The sequence below is a fragment of the Ambystoma mexicanum genome, chromosome 3p (assembly GCF_040938575.1).
Source record: "Ambystoma mexicanum isolate Mex_15411 chromosome 3p, UKY_AmexF1_1, whole genome shotgun sequence".
Classification (NCBI taxonomy): Eukaryota; Metazoa; Chordata; class Amphibia; order Caudata; family Ambystomatidae; genus Ambystoma; species Ambystoma mexicanum.
In genome coordinates, this window is record NC_090925.1 from 833,794,374 (window position 1) to 833,808,658 (window position 14,285).

Below are 14,285 nucleotides of genomic sequence, written 5' to 3' on the forward strand. Positions count from 1 at the left end.
GATAGATGGGATGCCTCTCTCACAGGAAAGAAAAATTCACTAGTGTGTTTTAGGTTACTGTACCGGGGAAGGGGCCTATGGAACCCGAGTTGTCGTTCTAGCTAAACAATGTACTACCCTCAGGATTAATCTAAGCAAAACAAAGTGTCAGATTGGGACAAACTGAAAAGTATCAGGGATCCCTCTCTAGCGGAAATACTGGCCTCCTCTAGTTTCTGGAATCTCAACACAGTCTCTGGGATAGAGCTGCCAGCTACTTCTTTGCCACAATTCATCTTCCCAAGACATAGCGCCCAGATCACATTATGTGATCTAGCTGAGAGGATAGTGCCTGGTGCACATTTTCTTGGTCAGTATGTGAGAGGTGTATGCCGAGGGTTGATTGTTAGTAACAGTTTGGGTTGTTAGTGACCGTTGCTGATCTTCAGCTTTTCCGGTTTATTAATTTTATTAGTTGTATCTTCCCTTCTTCCATGTGCCCTTTTTAGTTGTATCAGTAAATTCGCCTCTGGGTGAAGGGTTCTTGCACTACTTTGCTACTCTGTTTGTTGCCCGAATTCTGAGTGCAGTCCCTATTTCTGATTAGATGCCTGTTCCTAGCCCAGAGAGTGATCAGCGGGGCGGGGAGTTCTTTAACTGGATTCCCGTGGGGGGGGGAGGGTTAAGTTCTAGTAGGGGCGGGGTTAGTGTTTGGTCAGTTACTTCTTGTTGCCCTTACTCATGGCATGCCTGGGGGTGACCCTCCCTTTCCAGTTTCCATCCTTGGGTTTTCCTTGGCCTACTTCCTGGTATCAAGTGATTTTAGTGAAATGAAAATAATGAATGAAAAGTTACCGGAAAAAAAACAAATAAATATGTAGGGGCGGGGCTAAAGGGTTAAAAGGTGTGGGGGTGGTTTAAGGTGGGTTTACAGGCATGGGGAAATGTTGGGTTTGGGGGGACCATTTAAAAATAAATTAAAAGAAAATCGATATTTTATTTTTTTCTGTAATTATTTATTCGTTGAAATTCATTATGGTAAAATCACATGGAACCCTACTTCCCTGGCACTAGCATTTCTGGCTTATCAACCTCTCTTTTCCGGGGCTCTATGTTGGTCGGGGAGGTGGGTGGAGTGGTGGTCTGCTTCTCTTTCCGGTCCAATCACTACATTTATTTTCCTAGCTGGCTGATCGGTAGGTGCGCGGAGGCGTTCAGTCGGCTTGGTTGTATTCAGAGTTGAAGAGCCAGGTTTTCAGCAATTTCCTGAATTTTGCAAGGTCCTCCATGGTTTGAATTTCCCTCAGAAGGTAGTTCCATAGATTTGCGGCTAAGCAGGAGAATGCTGAGCTTCCCAGTTTTTCGTCTGTTACCATTTGAGTTCAAGACAGTAGTCGTTGCAGGATCTCAGGGTTCTAGCCGGTTTGTAGAAGGAGAATTTCTTTCGGATAAAGTCTGCTCCCTGGCCATTATGCACAGAGCTTTGAAGGAGATTATCTTTTTTGACCAGGAGCCAATGTAGCATCCTGAGTGCTGGTGTAATGTGATCTCTTCTGCTGAGTTTGAGGAGTCTGGCTGCAGCGTTTTGTATTCGTTGTAGTTTCCTCATTAGGTATTCTGGCATTCCGAGGTATATGAGGTTAGCATAGTCAATCCTGGACATAATGAGGGATATGATGGCCAGTGTTTTGTGCGTGAAGGAGAGGAACGGTAGGACCCTTTTTTATTGTTTGTAGGGGTAAGAAGCATTTCCAGATTATAGCATTCACTTGGGGTTGAAATGTTAACTCGTTGTCCATGAGGATTCCAAGGTATTTTGCCGCTTTGGATGGGGTTGGTTGGTTTCCCAGCTCTATTGGCCATCGTATGTGCTGCTTGTTCCCCCCTGTCTTCCGGTGTAATCATGATTTCAGTTTTGTCAGGATTGATTTTGAGTACCTTCCGCAGTGAGGAGGGGTTCATGACCAAAATAGTCTACTTCAAAGTTATTTCCCAAGTGATTCAGAGCATCCTGTTCGCAGGACTGCAGCACGTATTGCTCCGCTTGTAACAAAATGGGAAACAAGAACATAAGAGAATGTTGTTTAAAGCTCTGACTGAAGTTCTTGGAGTGAATATTTCTTTTAAATTGTTTCCCTGTGTACAAATTCTCTCTCATTGCATGTACTGCAAGGGCTGTAATGTCTGTTTTTCGTTTGCAAACAAATATCAAAATCCAACAACTCCTCCTTGTCTGTGAAACCAATTAGGAACCTGAACAATGTTACTGTGGGCAACTACATCTCTCAGAGTCCCTATTTTCCGATTACCTACCCAAGTACTCCCAGTCATTCTTCTCCCCGTCACTCTGATTATCATTTTCCGAACTCCCAGTCGACTGTGACAAAACACTATCATTCCCACAATCCCTCCTACAAATTGCACACAACCCACCCTTCCAAGCTCACCACAAACCCTAGGACGAGGGATAAAATACATTTCTTATGACACTTTTTCTCCATCCTGCCCAGCAGCATATTTAGAAATTCTACCCCCCACCCATCTACTTTTCCCATATGAACACTTTCTCATACATTGATTGACCATGGACTCACAAAAAAGCCGTTTACCTGACATGTCCCAGTCAGGCAGAGTCATGCAATTGACAATAACCACACACACCCGACGTCCCTTTCCAGTCCCCACAGGGATAAAAGGAGGAGCACAAGAGCACACTTCAAGCATGACAAACCACACAAGGAAGCAGCTATTGCAGGACAGCAGTTCAAAAGGAGGAGAAATACGGCAAGAGCAAAAAGGACGACAAGGAGGGAAGTGCCTTTGCCCTTTTCGACCCAGATCTGCAAAGCCTCTTTGAAAGGAACCATAAGACCGGTAACTACATCTAGCGTGTGGTGTAACAGATGTCAACGGTGCACGGGGCCCTCCCATACTGATAACCAAGCCGGGGAGAGACGCTTGCTACCGTGGTAGCGTCCTGGACTCCAGAGACAAGAAAAGCGAAGCGGTTCATCACAGCTGGTGAGTTGGAGGGAGAACCGATAGTAAATGGAACTGTGTTGAGTGAAGGTTGCAAATGGCAACATAATGTGACTCAAAGAGCAAAGACTTTGTGTGTTAAGGAGCTGTTGAAAAAGTCTAGGGAGAGACCAGCTGCGGAGTGGTCTGGCGCCACGTGGGCGCTCATTCGAAAGACTCTGACTGGTCCTCGTTTGTTAAAACTACAGATCCCAGGAGGCCCTAGGAGTGCTGATGCAAAAGGTCGTAGTGGTCATATAAGGGTCGAGTAAAAGCCCTTGTACAGTCAAAAGTCTTTGACCTGTAACCAAGAGGAAAGCTGGGAACTGTGGCAAATGTGAACCCAATGGAGGGATGCCAAGAGAAGGCTAGGGGAACGGAACCCCCGCTTTCTGGTGAGATTGTGAAATTGCAAACTAAGGCAAGTGTGAATCTGACGGAGGATGTTGAAAGAAAGCTAGTGGAAGAGAACACCGCTTTTCTGATGAGATGATAGAATCATGAACTGTGTTACAATGGCTATGTGAACCCAATGGAGGGATTCCAGGAGAAAGCTAAAGGAAGTGAATCCTGCATTGTGTAAAGCAAAGTGAACTGTGTAACTGGCAAGTATGAACCCGGCTGAGGGGTGTCTGCAAATGTGTTGACAAGAGTGAACCCGGCTGAGGGATGTCCACTATGAAAGATTGTTTAAAAAGATATTGAAACTCGTGAGTACAAGTGAAATATTCTGAGCAAAAAGGCCATAGTGAATCGGCCGAGGGAGGCCAAGGTTGCAAGAAGGATCGGAGCCCAGATGAGGGAGATGCAAGGGTGAAGAAAAATCGCCCAACGTGAAGATATATTGAAGATACTTTTTATTTGTTGTTTATGGTCCACCAGGCCTTGTAAGGCAAGAGACCTTTGCAGGAAAGAGACTTGGCCCAAGAAGATCCTAGTATTGTTGCAAGGAACTATAACCTCGTGCTGGCGAGGCCCAGGATTGTGCTGTGCTCAAGAGTCCCACCTTGTCCCATGCTAAAAACGTGGGGAAGGGAGACCCCCACCGTACCATCCTGACTTATTATTTGGTGAACACTTTTCTTTTCTGGTGAACATTATCCCACACTATTTTACAACTTAGAGGTAAGGATTGCCAATAGGTTTTTTAGTATAGGCCCTTTATATTTGACAAGACACCACTAGGACTGCATTATTATTATTTGATGGCTGTAGCTTGCTCCTGTCTTAGATTTAGGTTTAGATTAGGCGTTTTGATCACCCATTCCTACAGTTTAATAAACACCCTTGAACTGTGATCACTTGTGTCTGTCTTAACTGTTGCCACCATGAGTTCTTTACAACTGTCAAAGAGGACCTTAGCCTCCAGCAAACTGAGTGCATCCATTGTCATGGGTACAAAAGCCAGGTACATTATCCTAGAGCAGTGGTCTTCTAACATTTTTATGCTGAGCCCCCTTGACTCCCCCACTTTTCTTAAGTTAGGCCCCCCAAATGCTGGGCATGGGTTGGCAGTGATAAGGCATCAGGAACGATCCATACTCAGAGACCACCTGCCCCTGATCACAGTGGCTATCTGGAAAAAGCAGGCCAGCCTGAGGTGTAGGAAGGCCAAGCAGTGACACAGAAAGGTTGTGCTTCAAAGAAGTGGTTTTAATTATGTGTTGGTCATGGGAGGGGTGGACCAAATACGTTTTAGTGTTTCCTCAACACATTGGGATGAAAAAGAGTGATGTCTCTATCATAGGGACATACATCCAGTTTACGACCTTTTATTTTTAATCTACTAGTAATTTGGTTCTGCTCTCTTTTCCTTAATCCCATGATTTGTTGTAGTCTTTGTTTATTTTCTTATATTTTCTTTTTCTTGGGGTTTTTAATCTACTATTGGGGTTTTTGTTCTAGCCCCTTTTATTCTTAATACAAGCCACTTTTACTCTTGGAGCCTGTTTCTCCTCATGTGGTACCTTGGTAATCAGCGCCGCAGCCCAGTTTGCCCATCAGCTGTTTGGCTGGTCATCGTGGTTGTGAGGGATGCCGCCGACTCTCTTCATCTCGGAACTGCTGATACCAATTAAAGAAACTTCCGTTTTCTGGGCTTCTTCGCAGAGCTCGTACCGGAGTCACAGGTTGTGGCCCGGCATGTTGAAAATGGCTCCTGGTCTCCAGGTACCCAACCACGGTTGCTGACTGTGACCTTAATAGGTACACTGTGGAGCATTCCCCACATTCTTACAATGGTTTCCAGGTCTGTTTTGAGTTCGCTGTTTACGGTGCCTTGGAGCAGTGTTCGTGTTCACACACTGATGCTCCACTTCCACGTGAGGCAGTTGACCGCCCCGGAACTCATCTGCTCCCTCTGTGTCTCTCACTTGTCTTGGGGATCCCGAGTCAAATGCCAAGTATGCTACAGTGTTTTGTGTCTCGAGGAGACGATAGCCCCAATTTTCTTTATGCTCCCACTTTCCACAACGCCTCCTCTTCTGCTCACTTCCAGTACTCTGCTGCTCATACTAGACCGGACCAAGTCCTTTGTCTCTTTTATTCCCTCCTTGGTTATTGAAAAGAGCTTGTAGAGTAAACTGCGGTGGGCAGTTCTCTCGTTCCTTTCCATTAGCATTAATAAGCCTCCTCCTCCCCCCAGTACTGCTCTTCTACCTAAACAGGTTTACGTTACAGAAATACATATACCCATAAGGCACTTGAGGGTTACTGCCAGAAAATGATTTGGGAAATCTTTGGAACTGCCTGGGTTCGGGTCTGGGCATGGGATTCCACTTTTCTACAGGAGGGACGAGAATCTCCGGCTCATCACATACCCTTGCCTATAAGACAGAGGAACCGCCATCTAAGACTGATGACGGTGGGGTTTTAGATGTTTCTCCCCAGAAGCAAAAAGGTGTGTCTTCGACCAAATCCCCTTCTTCCCAATTATCAAATGGTGAATAAGAGGACTCTGTTTTATCGAGGTCACCTAAGATATTATTGAAGTTTGGGAAGTGTATCCCTATTATAACTTCTTTGCAGAGTCCTGGTAAAACTGCAGTGTTAATTCTCTCCTCCTGATCTCGTATTTTAATTACCGCTGGGGTTTGATGATACACTTCTTGGTCCCCATGTACACAGGTGATTTGAACAGGGTCCCTTCCCAGTAGATCTTCAGGATAGACAGTCAGGTCATACAGCAGTCAGTTTACTACCAGAATCTACCATGGCGATTACTGCTTGGCTGTTTACCATGGCTTTTTTCATGGTTCTTCACAGGGACTGGTAAGGAGAGATAATTGGTGATGTTATCTGTCTCATCCTCATTCTGTTCCTGTAGGTCATCCCAAGGGTCTCCTACCATCCACCCTATTTCCATAGGTTTTTCCTTACTGTTAGTGGGACAGTGTCTTGCTATGTGGCCCTTCTCGCCACAAAAAAGCATAGGACAAGGGGGGGGGGCTTTGTGCTGGCGTTTTTCATATTCCCAGATCTTTAGGAGGGGAAACATCTTTTCTTCTGTTTCTTTAGGTCTCGACTTAAAGGTTCAGGGAGTTATTTCTTGGGTGTACTGTTTTATTCTGGGTTTTCCTTCTATGGCTGGTGTAGCACGGGGACCAGGTTTCATTTCCCTCCAGGCCTCCTCTGTCTTAAGTAAGACCCTTATCCGTTTATTAGCCTCTTAAAAACCTTCTGCTATTTCTATGGCAATGGTTAGTGTCAGCTTGGTTAGTTGTAGAACCGCTTTTTCTTTTTAAGACATAGTGGTAAACTTTCTACAAATTGTTGCAGTGCTAGGGCTTCTAAGACTTCACCAAGGGTTGTCTTCCCCAACCAGAGGGATAAGGTGTTCTGTACTCAGGCTCCCAACTCCACTGGGGTTTCTCCTGGGGCCAGTCTGAGGTCTCTGAACCTATTCCGGTAAAAATTTTATGTCTGACCCACCCAATGCGACAGACCCAGTTTGATTTCATTGAAGGTGGTGGTTCCCAGGGGGTTTAGACTTTGATAGCCAGTCTGTAACTCTCCCTTCAAAATAAAGGGGCTAAGTAGCTTGTCTCGACTTCCTCAGCCCGATGGAATGTTGGTCCAGGCGTTCAAAGTTCAGGAAAACATTTCCTAAATCTAATCCCTCCTAATATGGTTGTAGAATTCCGTGGGGTAGGATCTAGTGTTGGTGGACAGCTGCACCCCTCTCCAAACCCTCCCGGGAACCTCCGTTCTGCCTGGATCTGATGGTCAACAAATGCTGGATTAAAGCCTCCAAGGTGGCCATATCTTCAGGTTCCTGTTCTACGGGCGCAGGGTGGGGTTTGGACCAAACAAGAAGATTTCTTCCTCGAACCTTCTTGTTCACTAATCTCAAGGGGTCCCTCTAGGAGTTCTTCTGAACGGTTCCCCTCCCGAATCAAAGGGTATTCAGGGACAACCTTTTCAATTATTTTGGAGGGCTTCAACAGACTGGGTTTAATTCCAAAGAACAATATTGGTCGAAGGCCGTCAGCTGCCCTGATGACAGGGATAAGTTTGCTATTGGGATCTATAGTGTAGTCTGTGTAGTCTGACAATTTTGTGGCATCGGCTAAAGGTTGTCCTTTAAAGAGAAGCCTTTGAAGATCGATTGGGATTTGGGTTTTTACTGAGACCAAATCGTTCAGATTCAGTATAGGCTCTCCTGGAGAAGCGTCTACTTGAAGTTCTTCCCTTTGCAGTTATTTAATAGTAAACAACATAGATGGAGTTGGCTGACAAACAATGTGGGTTCCCAAGTTTTTGTCAACTAGGCCACATCCCACGCCTGACACCATATGTGAATGATCTGTGTCAGGAGTCAGAAACAGTGCTGTTTGTTTGACCACATGCTTTTATTCAAATAATAATGGGTATTGGAAAAATGCCTCGCTAGTCCTAACTCTGTGAGGGGGTTCCCTGACTCAACAAAACTAACTGATGAAACTGTCTTTGTTAGGATGTCAAAATAATGTTCCTGGTCTTGTGTCCAAAACCTAATCTGACCCTCACACTCTATACTCTACCAAAAGGTGCAACAAGAGAAAACGAAATGTCTCTTCGCTAGACTCCTACAGACTAGCCTTCATACTCCAAAAGTGAAGTTTCAAGAATAAGCATATATTCCTGCCTTTTATCCAAGATATGCAGCAACAAACAAAAGTTCCAAAATGGTGTTCCCAAAATAATTTTAATAAAGGATGGCTTCCCTTGAATCTCCTCTGTTGTACACAAGAATGTCTCTCCTTCTCAAATGTCAATAACCTCCCAGGGTTTGTGGAACCACCTTTGTGAAACCAAATTGGATGGTATATTCTGTGGGGAAAAAGAGACTGGTGTGGGTATACTTCTCAGTACTGACTCACAGCTTTGGTTTACTCTCCTGCCAAGGTCTGTAACCTTTACTCCTTAGCCCAGTGTACTTGGTTTACTCGCCTGTCAAGTCATGTTTTAGTGGTTCCTCAACAAACTGGGATGAAGAAGAGTGATGTCTCTTTCATAGGGACATACATACCGTTTTTATGCCCTTTTATTTTTAATCTACTAGTAATGTGGTTCCACTCGCTTTTCCTTAATCCCTTGATTTGTTATAGTCTAAGTTTATTTTCTTATGTTTTGTTTTTCTTGGGGTTTTCGATCTACTATTGGGGTTTTTGTTCTCGGGGGGATAGCTCAGGAACAACGTGCTTGCCTTGGAAGCAAGACAATGTGTCACATAAGGGGGTACCCACCTAACAAAGTTGCACCATACTATAACTTGTGTATGTGGTGGGTATTATAAAATTGGTGGTCTGTGCAGAAATTAACCTATGATTCATCCTAGTGATGTAATCTGACATCCCCTGGGGGTTGAAAACAAGACAATATACTTTGTATTGTATAGGCAAGTTCTATTACAAGAAACCAGTTTTGTATGGTGCAGTTTATTTAAATTTTATTGCACTCAATTTTCTTTAACAAAACAACAAAAACAGAAATGCAGTGTTCTGATATGATGGAAAAGCAAAAGAATTTTTCAAGGCAATAGTAGAGCATTAGTCGCAAACCAAAAAGAAAAATTACTTATAGCATCATCATTTGCATGGTAAGATTCTTTTACCAGCAACAACAGGGTAACACTTGTTTTAGTTACAAGGAAGGTTTGACAGATTGTTTAACAAATTGTTTTCCCAATTGGGAAGCTCTGTAACACCAAATAAAGCAGGACAGAGTGGTGAATGTTAGTAGAGTAGTGTACATTTACATATAGGTGGGCAACAATTTTCCTCACAATATCAATGGTGAATCCTATGTAGTTGTACACTAGTATACAGATCTACAAGTGACCAATCCTCAGTCGGTTGGAAGCAAGACAATACAGAGCAACACAGGTCCGATTCCCGGGTCCGCGCTTAGAAACCTCTGGGTATTATGTGCGTTATAAATAATCAATTTTAAAAAATCCCCTTTTATTCTAAGTACCAGCCCCGTTTACTATTGGAGTCTGTTGCTTCCCATGTGGTAACCTGGTAATCAGCACTGCAGCCTGGTTCGCTCCTTAGCTGTTTGGCGGGTCCTGGTGGTTGTGAGGGAGGCCACCAACACGCTTCTACTTGGCGCTGCCGACACCAGTTGAGGAAACTTCCGTCTTCTGGGCTTCTTTGCCAAGCTCGTACCAGAGTCACAGGTTGTGACCCGTGTGTTGAAAACGGCTCCCCGCCTCTTGGTACGGTGCCTCCATTGCTGGCTGCGCCCTTGAATTGGTCCACTTTGGAGCATTCCCTGCATTCTTACAGCCTTTTCCGGGTTCGTTTAGAGGTCCCTGTTTGAGCTGCCTGGGAGAAGCATTTGTGCTCTCCTCACACTGACGCTTCACCTCCCTGCGAGGCAGCTGACCTCCCCGGAACTTCTCTTCTCTCTCTCTATCTCTCTTGCTCGTCTTGATGATCCCAAATCAAATGCCAAGTTTGCTGCAACGTTTCGGGTGTCATGGAGATGACACAGCCAGTTTTCTTTATGCTCCCACTTTCAACAACTTTTCCTCTCCTGCTCACTTCCACTACTTCTCTGCTGCTCATACCACACTGGACTATTGTCTCTTTAATTCCCACCTTGGTTTTTGAAAGGGGCTAGTAGAGTAGACTGCGGTGGGCAGTACTCGTGTTCCTTTCCATCAGCATTGATTAGCCTCCTCGTCCCAGTATCGTTCATCCACCTAAACAGGGTTACGTTACAGAAATACATATGCCCATAAGGCATTTGAGGGTTACTGTTGCAAGATGTTTTGGGAATTCTTAGGAACTGCCTGAGTTTGGGCATGGTCGTGGGATTCCTCTTGTCTTCAGGAGGGATGAGACCCTCTGACTCGTCACACTGGCCACTTTACAAATCCAGACAACATCACAAAGTTGGTAGGCGTTGAAACTGTGGGACATCTGAGATATTTCTCATTGACAGAACGAGAAGAGAGGGAACTCGGAAAAAATAGCCAATCATGCTGCTTATATAGTTCTTAGGTCTATTAAAATCTCTGACCATCTCTTATGGACTAATCTGAAATTTGAGCATCCTTTGATTACCGGACATAGATTCAACGTATTACCCCTTAGGGCAATAACAGTGAAATGGCATAGCAGAGGCATGATTAATGACTGAGGTAAGCTAACATTATGCAACCCCCCTGCCGGATATTTACTGCATTTGGTCTTTTACTGCCCAGTGTTTGCGGAAATTCTAAAAATCCACACTGGCGCCAGTGCTACTTAGACAATGTGGACCTGCCCTGGGGCACCTTTATTAGCAGATGCACCTCTGATTGCCTTGTACCTCCTAACATATTTGAGGCAGGCACTTAAATTAAGAAGGAGGTTTTTGAAATGCATATAGTAGCGTTTCTTCTTTACATGAAAGTTGCTCTCTGATTTTTTTTTTTTAAATTCTTCTGACATTTAAATTTTTTAAAAAAGACATGTGTGAGTATGTTATTCTAGAAGCTAAATCATGGATAGATGCTACTGACTCGGCATGACTCTTGATATAGAGGGTTCTGTTGTTGTATTATTGTTGTACAATAACTGTAATGAATGAAATTGTTCGAATAAATTATAGTGTATTGTATTTTAGATATATATATTCCAAAGTTTATTAATTTGAGTGCTTTCTAACATCATATACTGTACAATGCCAATATGAGACAGTAAATAAATTACTAATACTAGTGCAAGTTGCATGTGGACAGAGGCGTTGCTAGAAGGCCTGGGGGCTACAGTCACAGTTCTTTTGGTTCTAGCCCCGGATAGAAGGTGAGGGGCTAGAAACAAAAAGCTAGCTAGCACCGAGTCCTGACAGTCCCAACATTAGCATAGCCCCAGATCTTTTCCAGACATAGCAACACCCCTGAATGTGGAGACACGTATTTCGCCCACGTCGGGCTTTCTCAAGGCTGCAACACATATATGCATTGCAATGGTTGATTAAAATAATAATAATACGTTGGGATGCAAATAAACATTATTGGGAATCATTAAATGATAGTAAATTATAAGCATAACGAAACTAAAGGAAACAAGGAGAGTAGAAACAGAAGAGAAATTAAGATTTTTGATTAATCTAGTGTGTTGCAACATATGTTTATAATATAGTTAAATGCATTTTCTCAAGATATTGTTTTTCTTCACTACATATTGCAGCTAGAAAGCTAAAATCAAACAATTACAAAATGTGTTTGACGATAAAAATGATTATCAATTCTCTATAATGAGCAGCCTAAATTATACAATTTTGTGTAGGTACATTTATCTGCTGAGTTTACATGTTCCTGTGAGGTACAATGCACCACTTCATAGCTTGCTTCTTAGATAAAGTTCAGCATAGAATTACCCTCATCAAAAACATTCATTTATTAGTTTGTGAATCTAGAGAGATATATACATAAAAATGGCCTGGGTCAGAATTGTAAAGAAGCAATGAATAGTTTTAAAAATATTGATCGATATATTAAATATGCATACATATTTGTGAGTTAATATGCTTACCACAACAATTATGTCTGTGGAGTCAAAGAATTCATTTAAATATTCCAGCTTGTTCCAAGTAAAGTGTTTCCTTAATTCACTGTATTGCCAGGGGATCGGATGTGTAGAGTGAGAAATGGTGAACTCCGATTTTGTAGTTGATGGAACATTGAGTCTGCCAATTTAAAATATATCCTTTCTCCTTCTGTTTTTCAGATTAGAGGTGGCAGAGTGCCCGACGCCAGAAACCTACTTCTCCGATTGGCTAAAGCTACTTCCGCCAGTATACAGCAACAGCAGCAAGCCCCTCTTCTATTCATTAATTGGGAAGTATGGCACCCACTACATCAGAAAGGCAGAGTTGGGCGGTCGCGTTAGGGAGGTCACTTCCCTGAAGTCATGCGAGCTGGCACGGGACGGAATCTCTGGTGACGATGTTAAGGACTGCCTCGGAGTCGAGGCATTTGCCAGTATCAGTTCTGACCTGGCCAGCAAGACTGACCACTGCCGTGTGCTGGGTGCCAGTAAACTGTCAAACTGGACGTTTTCACATAAGTACAGCAAGAGGGCAATCGAAATCACCGGGGGGAATCCAGAGGTGGCCCCCACCTTCAGTGACACAGAAAAAGGGCAGACCTATCAGAAATGGGCAGGTTCCTTACACAAGGCACCAGATGTGGTCTCTTACACGCTGGCGCCCCTACACGAGCTTGTGTCCTTTGCAGGCCCCACAAAACAAAACTTGAAGCATGCAATTATGGACTACATCACAGAGAGAGCGGTGCACATTGACTGTCCAATGTGTCCAGAGGGTGCCCTCCCACGGCAGGTCGGAGGGTGCAGCTGCCAATGTGTACCCAGCTTGGAGCTTACAGAGGACTGCTGCCCAAGTCAACCGGGGCTGGCTGCCATATCCGTCATGGTGGAACGGGGCAATAGCCTACATGGGGATACAGTGACTCAGACAGATGGGTACGTCCGGGTCACTTTTGGCATGAAGCAAAAGCAGACGTCGGTCATTGACAACGACGACAACCCTCAGTGGGACCAGGAACTGGATTTTGGTGCGCTCCGGCTTGCACCTAATAAGCTGCTGACCATTGAGGTGTGGGATGAAGACGGCTTGTTTGGGAATGACCTGCTGGGGAGCTGCGAGTTGGAAACCACACCCTCACCGGGCGCAAAGCAACACACCTGCTCGCTGACAGAAGGACACATAACCTTCAAAGTAAAGATCCAGTGCTTGCCCAATCTGTATGGACCATTCTGTGAAATCTACCAGTCCACAGCATAGTGAAGCAGCTGGGCAGTCACAACATGTCAGATGTGAACAGTCTTTTGTTTCTGCCGAAAGTATGGAGTCCGTGCAACCGCCAAATAAAGGGGTTGAAACTAACATTGCATGTTAATTAGCATTGGGCAGGGGGGAGGGGGTTTCTGACTGTTAGCAACAGAAACGTTGCATTGTGTGATCTGTCTGAGAGCATGCCTTGTACCTTATAGTCTTCCATAACATGCCCAATTTCCTTCTAAACAGAAGGATTCCCGGCTCTGCCTGGCATGGCGCCTCAATCAGCTCCTTCCTAGGTTCACGCCTCGCCCCGTGGTCCTCTTTCCTTCCCTTCCTATCCCTCCCAAACTCCCGCCACAAGCTTTCTCACAAACCTCCCTCCCAAACTCCTGCCACAAGCTTTCTCACAAACCTTCCTCCCAAACTCCCGCCACAAGCTTTCACACAAACCTCCCTCCCAAACTCCCGCCACAAGCTTTCTCAGAAACCGGCAACCCAAATTGTCATGCGCTAAATCAAGCGTCTTGCATGCATGGAATTGACCAGGTGACTGTCAGTTTGTACTACAGCAATGCAGTACAAGACAACTCTTGCTAAAGAGCTGCAACCTTGGGAGACCAAACCCCCTTACCGGCTCTCTGTGCATGGGTGAATGTTTGCTTTCGTAATGTGCTTTGTGGCCACCAATGGCCAGAGTGGAGTGCAGACGCAGCTCGGGTACAGGACTGCATCAGCGGCAAGGTAAAACCTGACTAGTTCTGCATGCATTTATCCATACTATCGCATACTTCTGGGTTTCTTAAGTGAAGCTTCGCTCAACCCCATAGGGGGTTTGACCCCTTCACAGGCAACAGTGCGAGGCTTCTGAGGCCTTTCATTTGGATACCTCTGGATTTCGGTACTACAAAGAACTTCAGTATAAACAATGTAACCTGCCAAAGACCACTTAATATCCCACAGTGTCAGAAATCAGAGACAAAAATTACTTTTTCCTGGCTAATCCACTCTCT

At 44.5% G+C, this 14,285-nt stretch overlaps 1 protein-coding gene across 1 annotated transcript in view; it reads left to right on the forward strand.

Annotated features, from left to right (window-relative positions):
* The window catches only part of LOC138579623 (perforin-1-like), a 136,804-nt gene extending 123,431 nt beyond the window's left edge, over nucleotides 1-13,373 (forward strand). Inside the window, exon 3 of the mRNA XM_069649880.1 lies at nucleotides 12,201-13,373. Coding sequence (XP_069505981.1) covers nucleotides 12,201-13,278 — 1,078 coding nt within the window. The 3' untranslated portion in view covers nucleotides 13,279-13,373. The remainder of the gene's footprint in view (nucleotides 1-12,200) is intronic.
* Nucleotides 13,374-14,285: the final 912 nt, after the last annotated feature.